The sequence below is a fragment of the Balaenoptera borealis genome (assembly GCF_965194805.1).
Source record: "Balaenoptera borealis genome assembly, chromosome: 13".
NCBI classification, from domain to species: domain Eukaryota; kingdom Metazoa; phylum Chordata; class Mammalia; order Artiodactyla; family Balaenopteridae; genus Balaenoptera; species Balaenoptera borealis.
Window position 1 is genome coordinate 12,539,000 of NC_138870.1, and position 21,022 is coordinate 12,560,021.

The following is a 21,022-nucleotide window of genomic DNA, read 5'->3' on the forward strand; positions in this document are numbered from 1 at the left end:
ATTCCCCCAAGAAAATGGTCTGTTCGTCTCCATACCATTTTAATTTTTTTGAGACAGGTATTGTAGTCTGTGATTTTTCATTAGAAAAGACATTCTCATACTTAGCTGCCACTGAATGTCAGCTCTTATTAAAAAAACCTGAAATTAGAGGAGAAAAGTAAAAATTTCAGCCATACCCAAATATCTTGGCCAGTGTATTCTCAATTTTCTTGAAGTCTGGCCTCTTTTCTGGATCTTCCTCCCAGCAGGTTTTGACAAGTAGATAGACCTGGAAGAAAGAAGAGGTGGAAGTGAAGTAAGTCGGAAGGAGAAAGACAAATACCATATGATATCACTTATAGGTAGAATCTAAAATACGGCACAGATGAACCTATCTGCAAAACAGAAACAGACTGACAGACATAGAGATCAGACTTGGGGTTGCCAAGGGGCGGGCAGGGAGGGAGAGGGATGGACTGGGAGTGTGGGGTTAGCAGATGCAAACAATTACATTTAGAATGGATAAACTACAAGGTCCTACCGTACAGCGCAGGGAACTTTATTCAGTATCCTGTGATAAACCATAATGGAAAAGAATATTAAAAAAAGAATATATATGTGTATAAGTGAGTCACTTTGCTGTACAGCAGAGATCGGTACAACATTGTTAATCAACTATACTTCAATAAAAACAAACAAACAAACAAACAAATAAATAAATAGAAGAAGAGGTGCATTAGCTTAGAGGGTGGTATCCTATCCTATTCTGTTCTGGGTTGGGAGTAACTGAAGTAGAGACTATTTTTAAAACATCTCAACTCTGACAACGAGGATGAAACGGCCCAGCTCCCTGTGGTGTATCTCAATCACTGCCGCCTGCACTACCTTGCCTCACCCTTCCCTTTGATCCTAAACTAAGGAAACCGGCGATGCTGATTTGGACCAGGTGGGGTTGATGGGAGAGACAAAGTGCTTTACGGACGGACGTTTGCAGGCTTTGTGCGGCGGGATGGCAATAAACAGCTGGGCTCTGTGAGTACGAGGCAAGTGACTCTAAATGAGTGAGGCTCTATGACGTTAGTTTTCAACCATGCCTGACCGTGGAATCGTCTGGGGAGCGTTCACAAAGCTTCTTATGATTTCGGGAGATTCTGAATTAACTGGTTTGTGAAGGCGCCTTGTTAGGGTTCTCAGATATAGCAAATAGAAATACAGGACACCCAGTTAAACTTGAATTTCAGATAAACAACGAATAGTTTCTTTAGCCTAAGTATGTCCCAGATGTTGCACGGCCAAAGGACACTCATCTGTACATTTTTAAGTTCCCCAGGCGATGCAACGCGCAGCTGCGGTGAAGACAAGCGAGGAAGGGGAGGTGCGGAGGGAGAAGGAGACGCGAGGAAGCCTGCGGAACCGTCTCTCGTTCGATACCACTTGTTTGCAGCTTTTGTGGGATCAAAAAGCATGGTGAAAACCATTTGTTTTAAATAATAAAGTTTGTTCTTCACTCTGACCCCAAACAGGATCACAAATGGTACTAGATACAGTCCCTGCCTGCGTTCTTTTGCCTTAACGAGAGTCCCTGGGGAGGGACAGGACCGCGGTATGGAACCGTGGTTGCCAGTATTCACCACTAGGTGATGTCCTGCCTGGGAAAACGATCTGCTGGCTGATGCCTCAGCAAAGAAGGGACAGAAGCACTGACAAATGGGCTGATACGGCACCGCCCGTGAAACAGCAGATGTTCTTCAGGCATTGCCAAGTCTTGGAGTTTCGGGCCTGTATTCTGTTGGAACCAGCTACTAGATAATGCAATCGAATTCCTCATACCCAATTCCAGAACCATCCAGCCACACGAGTGAACTGATGAGGAGGATGCTTTGGTGAAAGAGGTTGTAAACAACATGTGGATATACTCAGGCTGGAAAAGAGGGCTTGAGAAGAGAGATGCTGATGTGTGGGGAGGGATCCCAGGATCCAGAAAAGCAGGAGGAAAGGAAGGCATGAGGAGAAGCAAGGATAGAAGCAGATGTAGCTCAGAACCCTGGGGAACAACCTGCCTTTAATGCGGAAAAAGAGAGAGAGAAGTAAAAATGGCCCATTCATGCCCAGCAGAGTCTGGCCATAACCGCAGCTGGCAGGTTGCCTGCAAATTAAAGCAAAATATTTTTATCTTTATCCTGCAAGGAACTAAAGTTTAAAAAAAAATTTTAAAGACCATAAATATTTTTTAAACATTTACTTACCATCTTCTGGATTATAAAAGCGCAGATAAAATTCTAAAGAAAAAAATTAGAATTTTTTTTCCCACAGGCCTTGAAGGCCTTTGTGAGGGATTACAAAAAAATTAAGCAGATACAGAGAAAATCTCCATTTTCTTCAGAGGAAGGATAGAAAGAGTGAAAGTACATTTCCCTACTGTTTCTAGATGTTGGCATATTTTTTTTTTAATCAGGAGGTAGTATTTATAAGCTTAATATGGTTATCACATGGAATCTTGCTCTTTTAGCTCCTAAAAATCGAGAATGTAATGTGTACTTGAATTCCTTCCTGAGTTGGGAGTATGGTAGGCCGATAGCGGCTCCCAAGGGTGTGTCCCAACCCCTGGAACCAGTTACCTTATTTGGAAAAAGGGTCTTTGCAGATGTGATTAAGTTAAGGGTCTTGTGATGGGGAGATAATCTGGATTATCTTGATGGGCCTGATTGTAATCACATGTATCCTTATATAGGCGGGAAGTAGAGGGAGGTTAGACAGACAGAAGAGGAGAATGTGGCCTGGAAGCAGAGATTAGAGCATTGTGGCCACAAGCCAAGGAATGTCAGTAGCCACCAGAAGCTCCTGGAAGGAGCAAGGAATGGATTCTCCCCTAGAACCTCTGGAAGAAGCATGACCTTCTGACAACTCATTTCACACTTCTGGCCTCCAGAACTGTAAGTGTATACATTTCTGTTGTGTTAATCCACCAAGTTTGTGGTCCTCCTGCCGCGGCCCAGAAAAACTCCATGCAGGGAGATATACTCACTTCCAGCTCTTTTTCCTCTGCTGTTTCCAGGAACAGATCAGGGCGGAAGGGTTTCGCTCCGTCGGAATTCTCCACTCTGAAAATCTTCTCTGGTGGGGTAGGAAGAATTCAAATTACAAGAAAGAATGCAGCGTGAAGGAATTTTAGCAGCAGCCGCCAGACTCTGAATTGGTTCACCGACCCTGGGTGGGTACCTAGTGGGAGCGTGGCAGAGCCTAGGCCAGCACTTGACAGACAGATGTGAATGAATGGATGATCCACCAGGCGAAGGGGTCTCATGCCCCCTTATACCCAGGAGGTTACCTTAAGTTAAGGCTACTAACCGTTTAAAACTTAACTCAGAGACCACTGTCTTAGGGAGGCTTCCTCTGACCAAGACGTTAGCCTGTCCTTCCTATATCCCTTAGCCACCTCCATCCCCCAGACAGGTAAGAGCTGGCACATAATAGGTGCTCAGTAAAGCGAGGATTGGATGAACAGAAGGAGACATTTCCCCCCTGAGAGGACATGTGACAAAACTATAGATCTGCTCTTAGTAAGAACTAAAATATGTGTTATCCCGCTAGAGTGATCTAGTTCAGGTGTGAAACAGATACACGTCTCTTATTGGAATCAGAAGGAAAGCAAGAAATTGTAAGGCGAGATTCTCTAACTCACAAAAATGCTGACGGTAGTGGCAGCTGGCAGTGGTGTATTGTCCTATGCTTTTCAGAGCCCTCTAACGTTCATACTGTCACTGAATCCCTCCAACTACCCCGTGGAGTGTGGAGGGTGGATGTGACATTGCTTTTGCAGATGAGGGACTGAGATGTGGTCACAGAAACCTCGGGGTCTCAGTCAGCCTAGAATTCCTGCTGGGTCCCAGAGAAGGCCCCCGAAGGGTCAGACTCTCACCCTTCTGGTCCCGACAGCTGAACGTGTAGAAGGTTTCTCTCCGCAGGATGATCTCCTGGGCGATGATCCCATAGCTGTACACGTCTCCTTTCTGCGAGATGTTGGCTTGGCGAAGGTGCTCCGGGGCAGTCCACAGGTCTGTGCATTCAGCATTGAGATCGCGAGGTTGAGGGGGGTGAGCGGCCCAGAGGTCCCCAACTTGCTTTTATTTTTAAGTCCCTCTACCACGCTGATGCTGGTAATGGGGCAGAACACACACTTGCCTCCCAAGCTGACTAGGTAATGCCAGGATTTGGGTGAGGAAATATGGCAATGCCTTCCCTAAAACTGCTTGGATCATAGGCCTGAAAACCCTCAAGGTCTACCTAGACTAGCACCTGGGGTACAGGAAGCGCTCAGTAAATATTTGTGGGGTGAATGCAGTAGAATGTAAGAGGCTGACGATTTAATAGCTTACGGAACGTATGGCATAAACCTATGAAAGCCTCTATAAATATTTTAAAACTATATATTTATATATTTTATGTAATATAGAACATTATAAATACATATATTTATAATTTATAATGTTTCCTAAAAGAAAATAAAGACAGAACATTTGAACAAAGAGACCACCACTGATATTTTCTGGGTGTGACATACTGGCAGCCATGAAGTCAGCTATTATCCACGGATGTGTTTTCTTTGGAGGTCGCGGTATTATTTAGAAATAGAATGCATACACTTTACTCACATTTTACTAGTGTGCTTGCTATTCCTAGTGCTTTCCATCAAGTCTATTTCACACGAGCGAAGCACTCCTGTGTCCTGTGTTTGGCTCCTATAGACACTTGGGTTTTGGACCCCTATCACATATCTTATGTATAATAATGAGGGCATACAATGAATTATCCTCCAACATCCCTTGGAAGTTTTCCAGGATCACCTAGCTCCTTGCAGACTTTCTGAGATTTCTACCTTCAGCATTTTCAATTAAATAAACCTACAGATTCGCGTGTTTTCAGTACGGTGAGATGCTTATGATGATGATGTTCACTGCCTTTTTGAATTTATATCTTGTGAATTCATGTGGCTTGTGATTCATGAACAACCGATCCTAATGGTTAAACTTGTGGGAAGGGAAATAAATCTACTTATGCTAAAATTTCCGATAACCGACCCCACAGATAGGTAGGTATAACTGGGTGATGTTCAGAAGGATAGGATTTGGCCTGCAGTTCATCTGATGCTGTGTCATGGTGAGTCATTTCATGAAGGTGAGTCATTTCCTGAAGGAGGTTTGCTCACTCCATGATGAGCACTGCTTGGCACACAGTAGGTCCTCAACAAGCACTTACTAGATTGAGTCCAATGTCCTAGCATCCTTGACATGACTGAAGAAGTGGGGGGCAGAACTGTAATTTTTCATCTATTAAGGGAAAACTAGAGGATTGCAAAGTAGGATTAGAGGCAGAATTTAGTTTTTGGATCCAGGTAGTATTTTGAGGCGTATATGAGCCCTAGCCTTCTGAGGCTGTTTAACCCTGAATTCTAGTAAAGAACAGGTGAATGTTCAACATGAAAAGCCCTTTATACTTTACAAATCACTTTTTTTGTGTGTTACTTTTTTGATCCTCATCACAATCCTGAAAGGGGTAAGTATGAATGTATTTTACTGATAAGACTTTTTTCTTATCCTCATCATTTCTTATCAATATCACAGATAAAAGAATGAAGTCTAGAATTGGGAAGTGGGTCTTCAGCCTTGTACTCTATCTTCTTGGGCAAATCTCTTAACCTCTCTGAGCTTCAATTCTGTCTTCTACAAATGAAGGGGGTTGGATCAGATGATTTCTAAGATCTCTTACTGCTCTAACTTCTGTATTTTTTCACGCAGTCCTGCTTCCACAAGCCAATAACTTCTTCATGATTTCTCCCTGATATCAAGGGACACACAAATGAAGGAAATCCAGAGGAGATTTGTTCAACTCGACAAGCATGCACTGAACACTGAGAAGGGGGTAGTGCTGGAGAATGACCCAGCTGATGTCTCTTACAACTCCAAGTGTTTATTTTCTGACCAGTATCACCATTTCCTGAGCACCTTACATGGACTTGTGAGAAAAAAAAATTTTTTTTAGTGGGAAACTAGCAAAAATTTCATTCATGACAGACCTTTTCTTGGAGGTAAAATGGAATTGCAGCCAAAATCAGTGATCTTCACCACCATTCTACTATCCACCACGCAATTGGTGGATTTCAGACGACCGTGGACCTCTGTCTTGCTGGAGTGCAGATATGACATCCCCTGTAGTTTTTCAGATAACAGGAAAACAAAGAGATATGACACTTTTCAGCAGCTCCATTATTTTAAGGAAAGAAATGACGTTTTGAAATTATTTTGGCATGCAAATAGAATCACCATCAAACTTTAAATTTAATTCCATTAAGTTTAACTTTCAAAATGTTGTTAAAGCCCCAATATTTGCCTAAGCACTGCATCTAGTTTTGAAGTCTATTTAGGTGACACAGTAAAAGGCAATTGTCTAAAGACTCTGTTTAGTAGTTGTATATAATATGAAGCAAAGATTGATCCTATTTTTTTAAAGCGTTCCTGCTTACCACTTATTCTGTCTGTGACCTTGGGTATGTCTCTAGTCCTCTGCTACCTCAATTAAAAAATATGAATAAGGCCTTGCCTTCCTGAAGGGAGGGGTGAGGCTAGATTGTTTCCTAAAGTCTAAACGGTTTCATTCTATTTTGAAATAGAATGTTTCATCCTGTTTTGAAAGAGGAAGCCCTTTTTGGGCTGATGTGCCTCCCCCTGCTGGCCAAAGGTGGTATTGCAGAAACTGGTGTTCGGCCTTGATCCCAGGGATGGAATGTACCAAATAAGGTATTGTGTCACATTTTTTCCAACTGATTCTGATCCTATGTGACTTTCAAGTGATTTAAGACTGTATCACATAGCTTACTCTCGGGACTCACTTTTCTTCATTCTTGAATGGGGCCCTAGTTACTGGTATCCACTTCCTTTTCATAGCACATCTGGGAAATATACATGTCCAGATTTATTATTGCCTCATGCAAGACGAATGCCTGCCCTTAATATTCTCTCTTATGAAGATGAGGATTCAGTCATCTTCTCTGAGACCTTATGTGATTTTTTTACTTCCAGCAAATCCGTGAAAATGTGTGCCCCAAGCCCAGTGTAGAAAGAATTTAATAATAAAAATAATAATGGCCAACGTATATTGAATATCTACTTGTCAGGTCTTATTCGGAGCACATGCATTGCTTCATAAAATCCTCACAACAACCCTATGACATAGGTACTATTTTTATTATCATTTTACAGATGAAGAGACCAATGCAATAGCTTGCTAGATCTGTTTTCCCAGATTTAACTTTCATAAATGTCTTTTGTGTCTGTGGGTCTCTTACCTTAGCAATGTCATACAAGACAGAGATCTTAAACTCCCAATCCATGAATGTACCATCAGGATAGGAAATTGTGTCATTTAAAACTTCCTGAGCAGGAGAAAAAGAAGAAGATGAATTGGCTGAAGGAGGCTTTTGTGGAAAGACTCTTAGAGACAAATAATGACTTTCTGATCATGAGGCCTTGGGCTCAGGAACAAGTTGGAACTCCATTGTCCTAGTTTTCCTGAACACGTGTTTCTTTTCTCTCTGATTTAAGAAACATTAGGTGGTTCTTATCCCAAGGAGATGAGCAGGAGATGACCATAGATCCAATATTCCGGTTCTTCCACCAGGAGTAAAGGCATGAGTAGGCACCTGCCAGGAGAGTGGGCTGGTGGGCTAAGCCACAGGCTCTGTCTCGTCAAAATTACCCTAGTGTTTTTCAACAAGGAATTGCTATTAGGAAATTCTTTCATTAGGCTATGTTTTCACTTACATGATCAATTGTATCCATTGGCTTAATACCTCTAAGTGTTTCTTCCGTTTACTAAGTCCTCTGTCATTAAGACAGAGCACTTGGACTTTCGCGGTAACTGTAGGACCTAGAATTTTGAACTCACAGTATTAATGTGATGATGGGTTCTATCAAGATACAGGGTTTTAACTAAGCTGAAAACTATTCTTCACAGTAAAACTCTAAACAGCACCCTGAGAACCTAACAATAGTTTCTTGTTTGGGGAAAAAGCCCAGTTTTAATTCAGGTACTGTACCAATAGTTTCCAACAGAGGGTCCAAAGCCATCAGTCATTTCAGATAAGGGGCTGTGGGTAGCAGGCCAAGTTAAGGGAGAGGAGTTCTGAGCAGACAGACCCTAAGTAACTCTTTCCTTGAGCACTGACATTTTTTACGTTTTTATTTGTTTACTATCTCTTCTCCTTATGAAAATGTCAACTCTGTGATAATTTTCATTTACTGGTGTATCTGCAACATCTTAGTAAGTGTCTGGCACAGAATAGATGTTCGATAAATGTTTATTGCATTAATGAATCAACTGTTCCTAAACAAGGTTAGCCAAGGTTAGCCTTTTATATGCTGTATATTTTTTTAAACTAATTCATTAATTTATTTTTGGGCTGCGTTGGGTCTTCCTTGCCACGCGCGGGCTCTCTCTAGTTGCGGCTAACGGGGGCCACTCTTCATCGTGGTGCGCGGGCTTCTCATTGCGGTGGCTTCTCTTGTTGTGGTGCGCGGGCTCTGGGCGCGCGGGCTTCGGTAGCTGTGGCGGGCGGGCTCAGTAGTTGTGGCTCACGGGCTTAGTTGCTCCGCGGCGTGTGGGATCTTCCCGGACCAGGGCTCGAACCCGTGTCCCCTGCATTGGCAGGCGGATTCTTAACCACTGTGCCACCAGGGAAGTCCCGGTTGCTGTATATTTATAAGATTGGAAGCATATTGTTTTTACTCTGTCTAGGGAGAGACTTTCTCATTTGTTTCCCCCCAAACGTAGTTTCTGATGGGATTTGCCATGGGTTGAGGGCTAAAAGGATTACATCAGGGAGGGGAATGCAGTTTGCAAAGGCACAGCCTTTGCTTTGAGGTTCATGATACAAAGGAGTGGATAAGTTTCCTGTAGAAGCTTCTGTGTGGTCTGCTCCCAGTCAGCAATGCCAGACGGGGGTGGCGGGGGCCCAGGACCACTCAGGTAATTGAAGTTTCCCACCATAGGGCAGAGAGCCAAACACACTACGCATATGATATCTAAATGTTGGCTGGGCATTTTAGGGATTAAAAGACCATGTGAAACCCTTTGACCAGGCTCTGTTAATTGGTAATTTCTGTTGCATTGAGATCAAATGAATCAGATATGGTCTAGCCTTTGTATGGAAAACACTGAATTTTGAAAGACCTGAAATTGTTATTATTAGGAATGTGTTTATTTTATTATATCAGCAGCAATTTAAACGATCACTATCAGCATCAATTAAAATGATCATATGGTCTTTCTCCAAAGACCTTTTGATATGATGCATTAGAGTAATATTTTTTCCATTCGTAGAATTAACCGTATCTAGTTGTATTACACTTTTCATATACAACTGGCTTAGTTACCAGTATTTTATTTATAATTTTTCCATTTACATTCATAAATGCAATTAGTCTTTAATCACATTTAAGTATCAACTTTATGCTAGCCTTGCTGAATGTTAAATGAACTTAGAAGACGTTCATGTTTTCGTTTAACTTTAGAACAGTATTTACATAGATGATGAAAATTATTCACTGAAGTTTAGAAAAATTAAGCTGAATCTGGTTTTCTTTGTAATGGGAGTGTTAATTTCTATTGTTACTGACCTCCTTAAGTTTGTACTTCTTGAGTCAAGTTTTCATGATTATATTGTTTCTGAAGTTTTTCCTTTTTTTCTTAGATTTTTTTTAACTTAATAGTCATGACATTCTTTCATAATTGAAAGCATCTTTTTCGTAGCTTTATTTTTTTAAATTTTCACTTTTGTGTATTTTTATGTTTGTTTTAGAGATTTAATTAGAAGTATGAGAAGCTTGTATGTTTTGTAGTTTTTTTAAAAAATAAACAACTCATGAATGCACTTTAAAAATTTACCAGTTTTATAGTAATTGAATTGTGAAGGTTTCCTTTCCTTAGGCCATAGTTATTCTTCTAAATTTTGCATTGAATACTTAGATTTTTTTTTTAAGAGAGAATAGCATTTAGGGATATAATTTTTTTCTTTGAAGATAGATTTGAGTTTATACCACACATACATTTTTAAAGCTACATTCTTTTTTTTTTTTTTTCTTTTTTGGCCACGCTGCGTGCGGCATGCCTGCCATGGATCCAACTCGTGCCACCTGCAGTGGACTTGCGGACTCCTAACCACTGGATTGTCAGGGAACTCCCTCTTGTGTTTGTCTTTTTTTTTTTTTTAATTGAAGCTTATTGAACAAAAATATTTAAGTTATTAGTTCAGCATTTTTTATTATCTTAAAATTTTATTGAATTATGAATGTTTGGACCTCTTTGAAGCTGCTGCTGCCCCCAGTATTAGTACTCTGGCTTTGTTGGGGAAAACATTGAGGTTTTTAAGAGATAAGAGGTCGGAAAGGAGCCCATAGGTAGGGCGACCACAATTCCTGGTTTGCTTGGGGCCAGTTGCAGTTTATGTCTGCTGTTACAACATAATTATTTTGGTACCCCCTTTCATTCTCAAAGGATCCTGAGAATGAAATTATATGGTCACCCTACCCAAAGGTATTTAAAAGGCTGAAAGCTCTTGTCACATATGCCTAGAAAGTGCTCAAGGTGCGGAGCAAATATTTCGATGCTCTTTGAAGCAACTGTCCTGGTTTCCTTCCTGCTCCTCCCCTTTTCCTCAACACCTGACTTTGTCTTTTGTATGAATGCTTCTGTGTATGCCTGCCCTTCTGAACTAGCCAATGATTTGATATTCTTAGCTCGATACTTGGTTCTTCCCAAGAACTTGCCTCAGTCCTGTCTTTCTTTTTCTGCTTTGGACTTGTTCAACAAGAATTCCTGACCCCATCTGGCAACTCCTGGGTCATCCTCAATCCTTCCCAAGGGAGACAATGGTAGGATTTAGACAGCAGAACTAGGACTTAGGAACAAGCCTCCTTGCTATCGTAATGACCATCCAGTTTTCTTTTAATACAAAAGCAAGTATGCAAGTAAAATAAAATGAATCAAGAGGCAATCACATTCCACATCTGTTCTTTGTTTTTTCAAGTCTACACTCCTGAATATTTTTTAGCTAGTTTTCTTATAAAGATATAATATGGATGATTGACAAAATCTGAGTGATCTAGTTTGACAAGCATATGGGCCCATACACTTTTCCTGATAACGCTCTGATATTATTTCACTGAGTGAGCCTTTAAAATTGCTACTAAATATTTGTTTTTGCATATGGTTGGCTAGTTAGGGAATTGGAAACGATCCTGGTTCCTTACCCGGAGGGATCCTCTCTCGCAGTACTCAATCACCCCAAAGATCATGGAATCAAGCTTCACCGTGCCGTAGAACTTGGTTAGGTTGTAATAGTCAATCTGAAGCAACTGAGATATAACATGTTTATTTACAAAGCAAGTCAGCCAGAAAGGAGCGCCTGAGTAAAAACTAATATGTTAATAAAACATGCCGTGTCTCAGATCTCTGGGAAGATGTATTGTTCTTGATACAATGAAGTGTCAGTTCATTTCCTACTGCACTTGGCATTACATCTTACCCCATAGCCTTTCTTTTGTCAGCAAGGGGACTTGAATACAAACCTTTGACTACTCTCAAATCACATCAGGACCACTTTCTAGGACATGCCAGCATGTTTTACACCATCAAACATCACTCTTCAACATATTTTGGTAGAATTTTCAGCGAGTATGGTCACCCATTTCTTGGTCTGAGGGCTTCTCTGTCAGCATCCCCAGTAACATCTTGCTCCAGCAGGGACCTCAATGCTTGGGGAAAATGGAGTGAAGCTATTTCTCACTTAAAGGTTTTAAGTAAGGGACGCATACCTTGTTCAAGTCTATCTTCTGCTTCTCGGTGAAATTGCCATCGTTGTGCTTGAGATCCTTTAGAATCACTCGCTGCAAAGATCCATTGAATTAAGGAGATAATGTAGCATGACCACTCATATGCATGTTATAATAATTTGCTCACGTGTCTATCTTTCCACAATACCGTAAGCTCTAGAGAGCGGTAACACTTTAATTGCTGTTTATATCCTTGGTGCCTAGTGCCTGGGATATGGTAGGCTCAGATGGGAATGTTTCTTAAAAATGCCTAAATGAAAAGGCAGGAAGGAAGGGAGGGAGGGAGGGAGGGAGGGAGGGAAGGAGGGAGGGAAAGAAGATACAAAACCCCCCTATGGGATTGTCGTATTCGCACTGCAATGAGCCGAAATATATACAGGGTTGCCTGGACTGCTCTGAATCTCTTTAATTTTTCCTTTTCCTTCCTTCACTCTCCCCCTCTTAAAAATTCTATTTTTCCTTCAATATACTCATGACTTGTGAGTGTTGTAACCCTTGAAGCAGAGCCCTGCCCATCCCTGTGAAAGGCTCCAAGAACAGCCCCTGGGGATCAGCCCGGGCACCCCGGCCATCGCACTGCTGACATCAGAGCTGGGGTGACGATGAGTCAGAAGGCCCAGCACATACCCCTGACTGAGAGTTCAGAAGAGCAGAGGAGACTAGAGTCACCTTTTTGTCGTATTTGCACTGTCGTAGTCTCTGGATTGTATCTCGTCTCTTGTCATCATCGATCTGGCACAAGAAAAGGCCAGTTATTCCAGAAGCTCCATACCTTGTCTCCCCCGCCCCCCCACCTGCCAGTCAAGGCTGAGAGGCCCTGCGGGCGGCCTGTGTCTGTTGTAGTTTGCTCACAGCACTCTGGGCAGGCTCAGAAAAACTGTCAGAATTGACTCGTGTTCCCCATCATTCTCACCTTCCCCCTCCAACGGTATCTTTCTTCCAAGTATCCGCCAGCTTAACCCTGGGTTTTCCTCCCTTCCTCCTGTGGCTTATTTCAGCCAGCGATTTCCTTTGCTTCCTTCTCTCTCAGCTCCCCCATCTACTGGGAACCATCGCCTGTAGCTCCAGACAGGTGCTCTTAGGGGAGCACGCTGTGTGTCTGAGTTGCGAACTCGTGCCTAAATGCCCAAGTAGCAACGCAAGTGGCGACACTGTGCTGGGGCTTCAGGAGCAGCCGCATCAGCTCTGGGTTCAGCCTGGAGTTGCCAGATCATCTGATTTGTCAAAAGAAGCTCGTAATATGGATTTTCTATGCCATTCCCAGATGTTTGTACTTGGTAATTAATTTTTTAAAAAGTTAAATATGGAACGAAACACAACACACACACGCACGCACCTGCAGGCTAGTATGGCTCTTGGTCTGCCAGTCTAAAGGCAGAAAAAAGATTGGGAACTATTGCATCTTTCCACTTGATTCTCATAAAAACCTGTGTATTGTATTTGTTAAAACTTACCTCATAGGGACATTTTGAAAATGTGAGTGAAGTAAGTTATATCCAATTCCAAGCATGATACCCAGCACAATGCAGATTAATAAATGTCACTTGTCTCCCCTTCTCCTGTGTCTCATTTTATACATGAGGTACAAAAGGGTTACAGGATACCACACGTGGCCTAAGAACATACGGAACCCAAGCATGACTTCTTGTCTAGTATTCTTTTCACCCTCTCAGGCCTCGATACGTCATTTAAACCATTTGAACCTCAGTCCCTTCCTTATCTGGGCAATCCTAACTCACAGGGATACCTGAGAATCAACTGAGACAAACTTTGTGACATTTTCTTGCAAGCAAAGGTGTTCTATCCTCAGATGAGTCCTCTGCATCTTTACCACTTTTTTCTGTCTGTTGCTCTCCCCTGGGGCTTTGCTGACTTCTCTTCCTCTGGCTGCCTTGGTTTTCTGACCCTCTCTCTTCTAGCCCGGGAAGCTTTCTTCATCGTCTCGCCCCTTAGTCTTGCTTCCTTATCCAGAGCTCGAACCACCGCCTGTCTGGTTGTATGGTATTTTCCCCTCTTGCTGACTTTGCCTGACCTCCGTGGGCCTTCTCCCGGCCCTGCCGGACTCAGAGCAATGGAAGACCTCTCCTTACAGCCAATTCCCAGTCGCCTGGTCCCCAGCCGGGCTGTAACTCAGAGTAACAAGGATTCCCCAGGCTCTGAATCACTTCTAACCTTCCTCCTTCTCGGTTACCGTCCCCAAGACCTATTCCTTAGCCTTTTCCTTAACTGATGAATTAACTCATAAAAATTCTGTCATGCCTGACAAGGGGTAGATGGGGTATACTCCTAGGAATATTTATATTTTAAGAAAACGCGCAGAGACACAATGTTTTAGGCTTAACCCAAAAGAACGAAGTGCAATATTGGGGTTTTGAGGCGGTGGGGTGGCTTGTGAGGAGTGGAGCCGTGGCTGGACGTGGGCAGAGGTGAACCACGTGGGAGCCCATCCTCGTGTCACACCAGAGGCAGGGGAGCACTCACTCCTTCTACAGGTCTCCTCTCCCCTTCCCAGGGTACTGCCGGTAAGTCATTCAGGTCAATAAATTCTCTCTTTGAACATCCAATAATCTGACGATTGTTTACATTTTACTGTGAATGACCACAAGATCGATTTCATCCTGACACTTGCCTGAGACAGATTGGTCATTTTTAATTTTTAAAATATTTATTTATTTGGTTAGTTAGTTGGTTAACTTTTTGGCCACACTGCACAGCATGCGGGATCTTAGTTCCCTGACCAAGGTTCGAACCCGTGCCCCTTGCAGTGGAAGCTGGGAGTCCTAACCACTGGACCGCCGGGCAAGTCCCTGGTCTTTGCCAACAGCACCTTTATTTCTGTGGTTCAGAATGTAACAGGAGCATCATTTTTGAGCGTGGAGCATTTCTGGAGGATGGGAAGACCCAGTCCTTGCACAGCCGTGAGGGGACCGGAGGCACCAGAGTGCAGTGTGCAGGACTTGGGGTGGAATGCCAGGAGCTGGTGGAGAGGCTCCAAGCACAAACCTGACCCATGAAGCAACTGCTGATTCTAGGCAGGTAGGCACCCCAGGTCACACGATCCTGTTGGCTTGGCCCTGCTCTGAGGGACCCTGCTCACTCCTTCACGTGGAGGTTCTGGGACTCCATCTCCTCTTAGTATGCTTTGGTATAAAACCTCTGATAAGGCTATGGTGTATGGTGAATGTTAGGATCGTGGTCTTCACAGTTACACAGACTGGGTTCAAATTGTGGCCACGCTCCTGAAATTCTAGCCCTGTTGCCTCAAAGTGCTCGGGAACAATGAAACAGGTCAATGCTTCTGGCACATAAGAAGTGCTCAGGAAATGTTAGCTGTTACCATTTGTAGCAATCTGACTTACTAGCTGTGCGTGACCCTGCCCTGCTTCTCAACCCTTTGCCCTTCAATTTCCTCATCAGCAAAATTAGGATGATAAAATTCATCTCATGAGGCCCTTGTGGGGAGTAGATAAGACCACTTAGGTCCCACATCACCCTCAGTGGATGGGAGGAGTTATCATGGGCTGCTGCTGAGATTTCCTGGCTGAGGGAGAATGTGGGCAAATATCAGCAGAGACCTCTTTTGTCAGCAATGAGCAAGTAAGTCACACGTCCTTAGTATAAGCAGAGTAGCTCCCCAAGGTTTAGAGGAACTCAAATGCTCTACCCATTTCCGTATCCCTTCCATAACAAATTCTCACTCTGTGCATTTCTCTTCTGGGTCAAATGCAAAGAATGAGTAACACACCATATCTCAGCCTCCACCGAAGTGTTCATTGGTTCAAATAGCTGACATTTAGTGCAGTGAAGAGCCAAGGGAAAGATAGGAAGCTGAGAGTTAGAAAACATCTAAGTCTTGGATTCTGAAACAAATGATCCTGGCCTGGAACATTTCATACCATGTACCAAAGTCTTGTCAAATCCCTGGCAAGTTGCACCAGCCCTTGCATTCACCAGGTAAGGGACACCTTACCTTTAGGCTAACATGGTTGGTCTCATTGGACTCCAGGGGTAAGATATTTTCAGGAGGAATGTGGGACCACTTTTTCTGACGAAGTGCATATTCTCTCTTATATTTTCTGTGAAAGGAATAGAACCAGCCAATAGGTTTGTATTAGTATTCATGCCATTCGGTTTCTGAACACTAGGAGAAATCTAGAGCTATGATGCCCTCAGGTGGATACGCGGTGAGTACAGCTGGCCCAATGGTGTGACTCCATGTTCTCCAAACTGGTGAGTGCTGGCCTTTTGTGGACCTGTAAGGATTTCTGATGGTCTTCTGTACTCTTTCTTTTTTTTCTTTTTCATTTCACTTTCTCAGATCCTTCACTAAGGCAACCCTTTATTATAATAAAAAATCTGAACTGATGTCACAGAAAGAGTGAGGTGAGAACAGAGGATACATCAGATTCCTAAATAAGCCAGTTCCTCTTCGGCATTTGTGCCTTTTAAAAAATGCATTAAGAAAATAGAAAAGCACAGAGAAAAATGTAACAACATGTAACCCAACATTCAAAATGTCAAGAATTTGTGATTGTTTCCCCCAGATAGTATAGACAAAGCAGCATTCTTGGGTTATAGGAATGCACACTCACAACTTTACAGACATCGCCAAATTGTTTCCCAAAGCGGTTGCACCAATTTGCCCTCCCACTGTGAAAATTCCCGTTTCCTCCGTATTCTTAACATTTGGTATTGTTTAACTTTTTTTAACCCTTAGGATGTACGTGAAATAGTGCTTGTTGCTTTGCATTTCATTTTCTTGATTATTAGAGAGATTAAATATCTTTTCAAATATTTTCTAGCTATTTTATAGAGTTGCTTATTCACAATTTTGCCCATTTTTTTCTATTGCATTGTCTTTGCCTTATTTATTTACATGAGTTCCTTATAAATTCTGCAAAACAAATCTTTTGTCCTTTGATGCGTTGCAAATGCCTTCTTCTGGTTTATTGCTTTATTGAGCTTTGTTGTATAAAAAGTTTTGATTTTATTATGGCCATGGTTATATTATTTTCTTCTTTGACTTTTCTTTTTTATCTTGACTGAGAAGTATTTTCCTACTTGAGACATAAAGTGATTTTCTATTAATTTCTTCTGAGTTTGCTTTCTCACATTTAGGTCTGTAATCCATTTACAATCCATATGGAATGAACTTTATCTTTGTGTATTATTTCAGGTAGGGCTTTAATTTCATTTTTTTCATGTTGAGAGCCTACTGTTCCAACATCATTTCCCAGCTGACTCACAACGTTCCCATCATATGCCAAGCTCTCACGCTTGCTCGTGCCAGATTCTAGAATCTGTATTCTTTTCCATTGGCCTATTTTTCCCTGAGTTTGTCTTTGCTTGTGCTCATTTGACAAACTCCTACTCACCTTCTCAAGGTCATTGATGATGACTTTCTGAATGTCCCCTAAGCAGAAATGATTATTCTCTTCCTATGCTTCCATCTAACTCTGACTATTCCTCTATTAGATACATATAAAATAGTATATTATTGGCCAAAGATTTTGGTCCTAAGACCTGGTGGCAAGTGGCGTGACTATTAGGGCCTTGAAGGCTCCCGGACTCTCATCTCTGCACTGCAGAAGACTCTTGGGACTCCACAGAGCCATATGCCATTCATATTGAATTAGAGGATGCTATAAATCATTCACGACTTTTCTTGCATAGCTGTTGGAATGGAAAACTATAGAATAACATCTGTCTTCCATATCTCCTCATGGACACAGTATTGCTCTGGCCATTAGGAAGCCCTATCTCTGCCTTCCCTGCTTAGAGAAAATGGAAAATGCCTGTTTCCACCTGTTACTGTTTCTTACTTTGTGATTCATCCTATCTTAAGCTGACGCCCATTTGGACTTGGTGTCTGAGGGACAATAGCCACATCTGTGGCCCTGCTATTGGCTGCCTTTACTCTCCTCAAATTTTGGTTTCCTCTTACCTTCAACTAAATGGTCACCATACACTGTAAATCATCTCTTATATTTCTTGGTAATACAGAGTCACAGGAGTCAAGTTCTGCCTTCAGACTGAAGAGAACAATCTACCCGCTTTCCTGGAGAAACCTTTAACTGACATGCAACAGACTGGACTCTCATGATGAGAAGGTACAGCGACACACAGACCAAAGCGTGTGATACATAGAGGAAAACTGTTGTCTGGTTTAGTTAGGAAATGGGAGTGATCCTGATACTCTAATGGGATAGAAAGTTTTGTGTGTTTAACACACACAGATTAGGAGGTAGTGTGAGACTCACTCATTCATTTATATATTCAACAAATATTTCTGAGTATACAGACTATGTCTCTGGCACTGCACTAGGCTCTTCATATGTCCAAGCTGAGTAGAACAATCATGGAACTGATGGACAGAAGGCCTGAGTTCTACCTTTGGCCCAACACACTACCTGGTGATGTGATTCCAGACAAACCGTTTGGCTTTCTGGGTCTCTCTTTCCTCAGGCTAAAGCAGGAGGTTTGGAATGGATGATTTCTAAAGCCTCTTCCAGCCTGAAAGTATGTAATATAGAGACTCTGACATTTCCCACAATATACTAATAAAACAGCAGAAATAGCTATTTCTACCTGTAGAATGCCTGGTATATGGTCACTATACGGACCTTATTTCAACCCCTCACAACAGTTCAGATGAGGATACTGAAGCTGAGTAACATGTTTAAGTTGCTGGTAATATGGTGAACACCACACAACTGGTAAAGCCTAGAACTGGGATGTGAGTTCAAACGTCTCTGACTGCAAGCTCTAATCCATCCACTGAGTAATATTCTGCCCTTGACAGAGTCTTTGATGCTGAATGCCTTCGTGATCTTAGCTCTGTCCAGAGACCTTCTTGTGAATGTATACTATCATCGACAGACATCAGACGTCTCCCTCTTGCCCTCTTCCCTCTCTGAAGGAGGAGCACAGCAGGTTAGAGGGGCTGGTAGGTACCTGAGCACCAGGAGGGCGATAAACAGGAGCAGGACCACAGTCCCCGTGAGGGTGAAGACAGCGATCATCAGGATTGGAGGGTCTGCGGCAGAAAAGACAGCGAAAATCGCACTAGTGAGGCTCTTTGAAAAGAGAATACACACACTACACAAGATTCTAGTTGGGTAATATAATCTGAGGAAGGGGAAAAGGAGAGACCTTTTAAGATGTCTGTCTTTTAGAGAGAGACAAATATCATATGATATCACTTACATGTGGAATCTAAAAAAATGGTACAAAGGAACTCATTTACAAAACAGAATCACAGACTTAGAGAACAAACTTACGGTTAGCAAAGGAGAAAGGTGGGAGGAAGGGATAAATTAGAAGTTTAAGATTAACATATACACACTACTATATATAAAATAGATAATCAACAAGGGCCTACTGTAGAGCACAGGGAACTCTACTCAATATTCTCTTAATAACCTCTATGGGAAAAGAATCTGAAAAAAGAATGGATATATGTATATGCATAACTGAATCACTTTGCTGTACACCTGAAACTAATACAACATTGTAAATCAACTATATTCCAATATAAAATAAAAATTAAATTAAAAAAAGATATCTGTCTTTTATTAATCTCTTCATTGGTAATACAGATCCTGCATCCTTGGTCTATGAGGAAAACTGTCTGGAATGTGCCCCAAAGTGGCTTAATTTCATCTACCCCTATAGTTTAGACATCTCGTTTCTTATGGGAATCATCAAATGTTACAAGAACATAAAATAGTTTCTGGCACACAAATAATTTTGGTGGGAAGACTATCTGATGTCTTTGAAACCAATATACCTAAGGAGGATTCACAGAGGAAGAAACAGACAACTGGTTTTCAATACGGAGAAACAAATCGGAGGAAAAGTAGGACGGTGTGGAATGAACAGTAAATGACAGTGTCGCCCACTGGTCCTTTCCAAGCTCAACCAGGTCACTGAGGGAAGTCAATGAAGAACGTAAGGAATTTGATTTATTAGCACGTAGGTGAAGCTGTGTAGAAGGAGGAATTTGAGAGACTCGCTGAAGGGTCAGTGGACTTCAGGAAAATGTGGATCCAACCCAACGAAGCACTGAAGCAGACTCTGAGTGTGCAGAGGACTAAGCCCAGATTAAGGACAACAACAATAATAAAACTGCACAAGAGGGCTTCCCTGGCGGCGGAGTGGTTAAGAATCCACCTGCCAACGCAGGGGACATGGGTTCGAGCCCTGGTCCGGGAAGATCCCACATGCCGCGGAGCAACTAAGCCCGTGCGCCACAACTACTGAGCCTGCGCTCTAGAGCCCGAGCTCTGCAACAAGAGAAGCCACTGCAATGAGAAGCCCTCGCACTGCAGAGAAGAGTAGCCCTGGCTTGCTCGCCACAACTAGAGAGAGCCGTGCACAGCAATGAAGACCCAATGCAGCCAAAAATAAATTAAAATAAAAAAAACAAAACTGTACAAGAAGGTCGTTGTTCAAACATGCCTCAACAGATCCCTATCAGAATAGGAAGTTAGAGGGTTCAAGAAGAACAAATGGAATGGATTCCAAGCAACAGAGAGTGTGTAAGAAGCTGGAAGGTAATAGCAATATGGTGAAGGAGACAGGTTTTTTTTTTCTTTATAGCATAAATAAGAGAGACCCAATCAGAAACTCTAGGGAAGAATGTTCAAGGAAGGCGCAATCTAAAAATAAAACAAAGTAAAATAGTTTGAGAATTTGGAATTTAAAAAATCCATTTGTGTGTGTGTGTGTGTGTGTCACAAAGGAGAGACATTGGAATTATACAGAAACAAATGTTATTCTGACATGCTATCTAGTTTTATAAAAATAATAATGAAAATATTTAGTAATTTTCAACTGATAGGTAAATGATAGAGGGCTTCATATGGCTACCAAAAAAATATTATCAGCCCCGACAAATTACAGCAAAATACAGGAGAATTTGGGAGGTAGGATGGAGGTAGAAGAAAGGAAAGAGACACTAACGTCTTCATCTTACAAAGCTGGGAAGCAAGAACTTTTATATATACTTGATAGAACTCGAAGCTTATGCAAAGTTAATTAAAATTACAAGGCACCAATAAATGTATTGACAAAAAGATATAACTATATTGAGAAGAGCTTAGAGAAAAGTAGGGCTAGTGAAAATGAACTATATCTTCATTTATCAATACAAGAAA

General features: G+C 42.0%; 1 protein-coding gene across 9 annotated transcripts in view; it reads right to left on the reverse strand.

Moving 5' to 3' along the window:
• The window catches only part of GUCY2C (guanylate cyclase 2C), a 117,760-nt gene that overhangs the window by 23,561 nt on the left and 73,177 nt on the right, over nucleotides 1-21,022 (reverse strand). For 8 of the 9 annotated variants that reach the window (XR_014233732.1, XM_082352586.1, XM_082352585.1 and 5 more), the window contains 10 exons: nucleotides 18,819-18,900; nucleotides 15,835-15,940; nucleotides 12,534-12,596; nucleotides 11,847-11,918; nucleotides 11,283-11,387; nucleotides 7,322-7,408; nucleotides 6,053-6,185; nucleotides 3,899-4,036; nucleotides 3,005-3,093; nucleotides 177-268 (listed from right to left, as the gene is read on the reverse strand). Coding sequence is in view for 8 of the 9 variants with exons in the window: in XM_082352586.1 (XP_082208712.1) it covers nucleotides 177-268; nucleotides 3,005-3,093; nucleotides 3,899-4,036; nucleotides 6,053-6,185; nucleotides 7,322-7,408; nucleotides 11,283-11,387; nucleotides 11,847-11,918; nucleotides 12,534-12,596; nucleotides 15,835-15,940; nucleotides 18,819-18,900 (967 nt within the window). In the remaining variant the exon portion in view is untranslated. The remainder of the gene's footprint in view (nucleotides 1-176; nucleotides 269-3,004; nucleotides 3,094-3,898; nucleotides 4,037-6,052; nucleotides 6,186-7,321; nucleotides 7,409-11,282; nucleotides 11,388-11,846; nucleotides 11,919-12,533; nucleotides 12,597-15,834; nucleotides 15,941-18,818; nucleotides 18,901-21,022) is intronic. The other variant, XM_082352583.1, reaches the window with a different exon arrangement.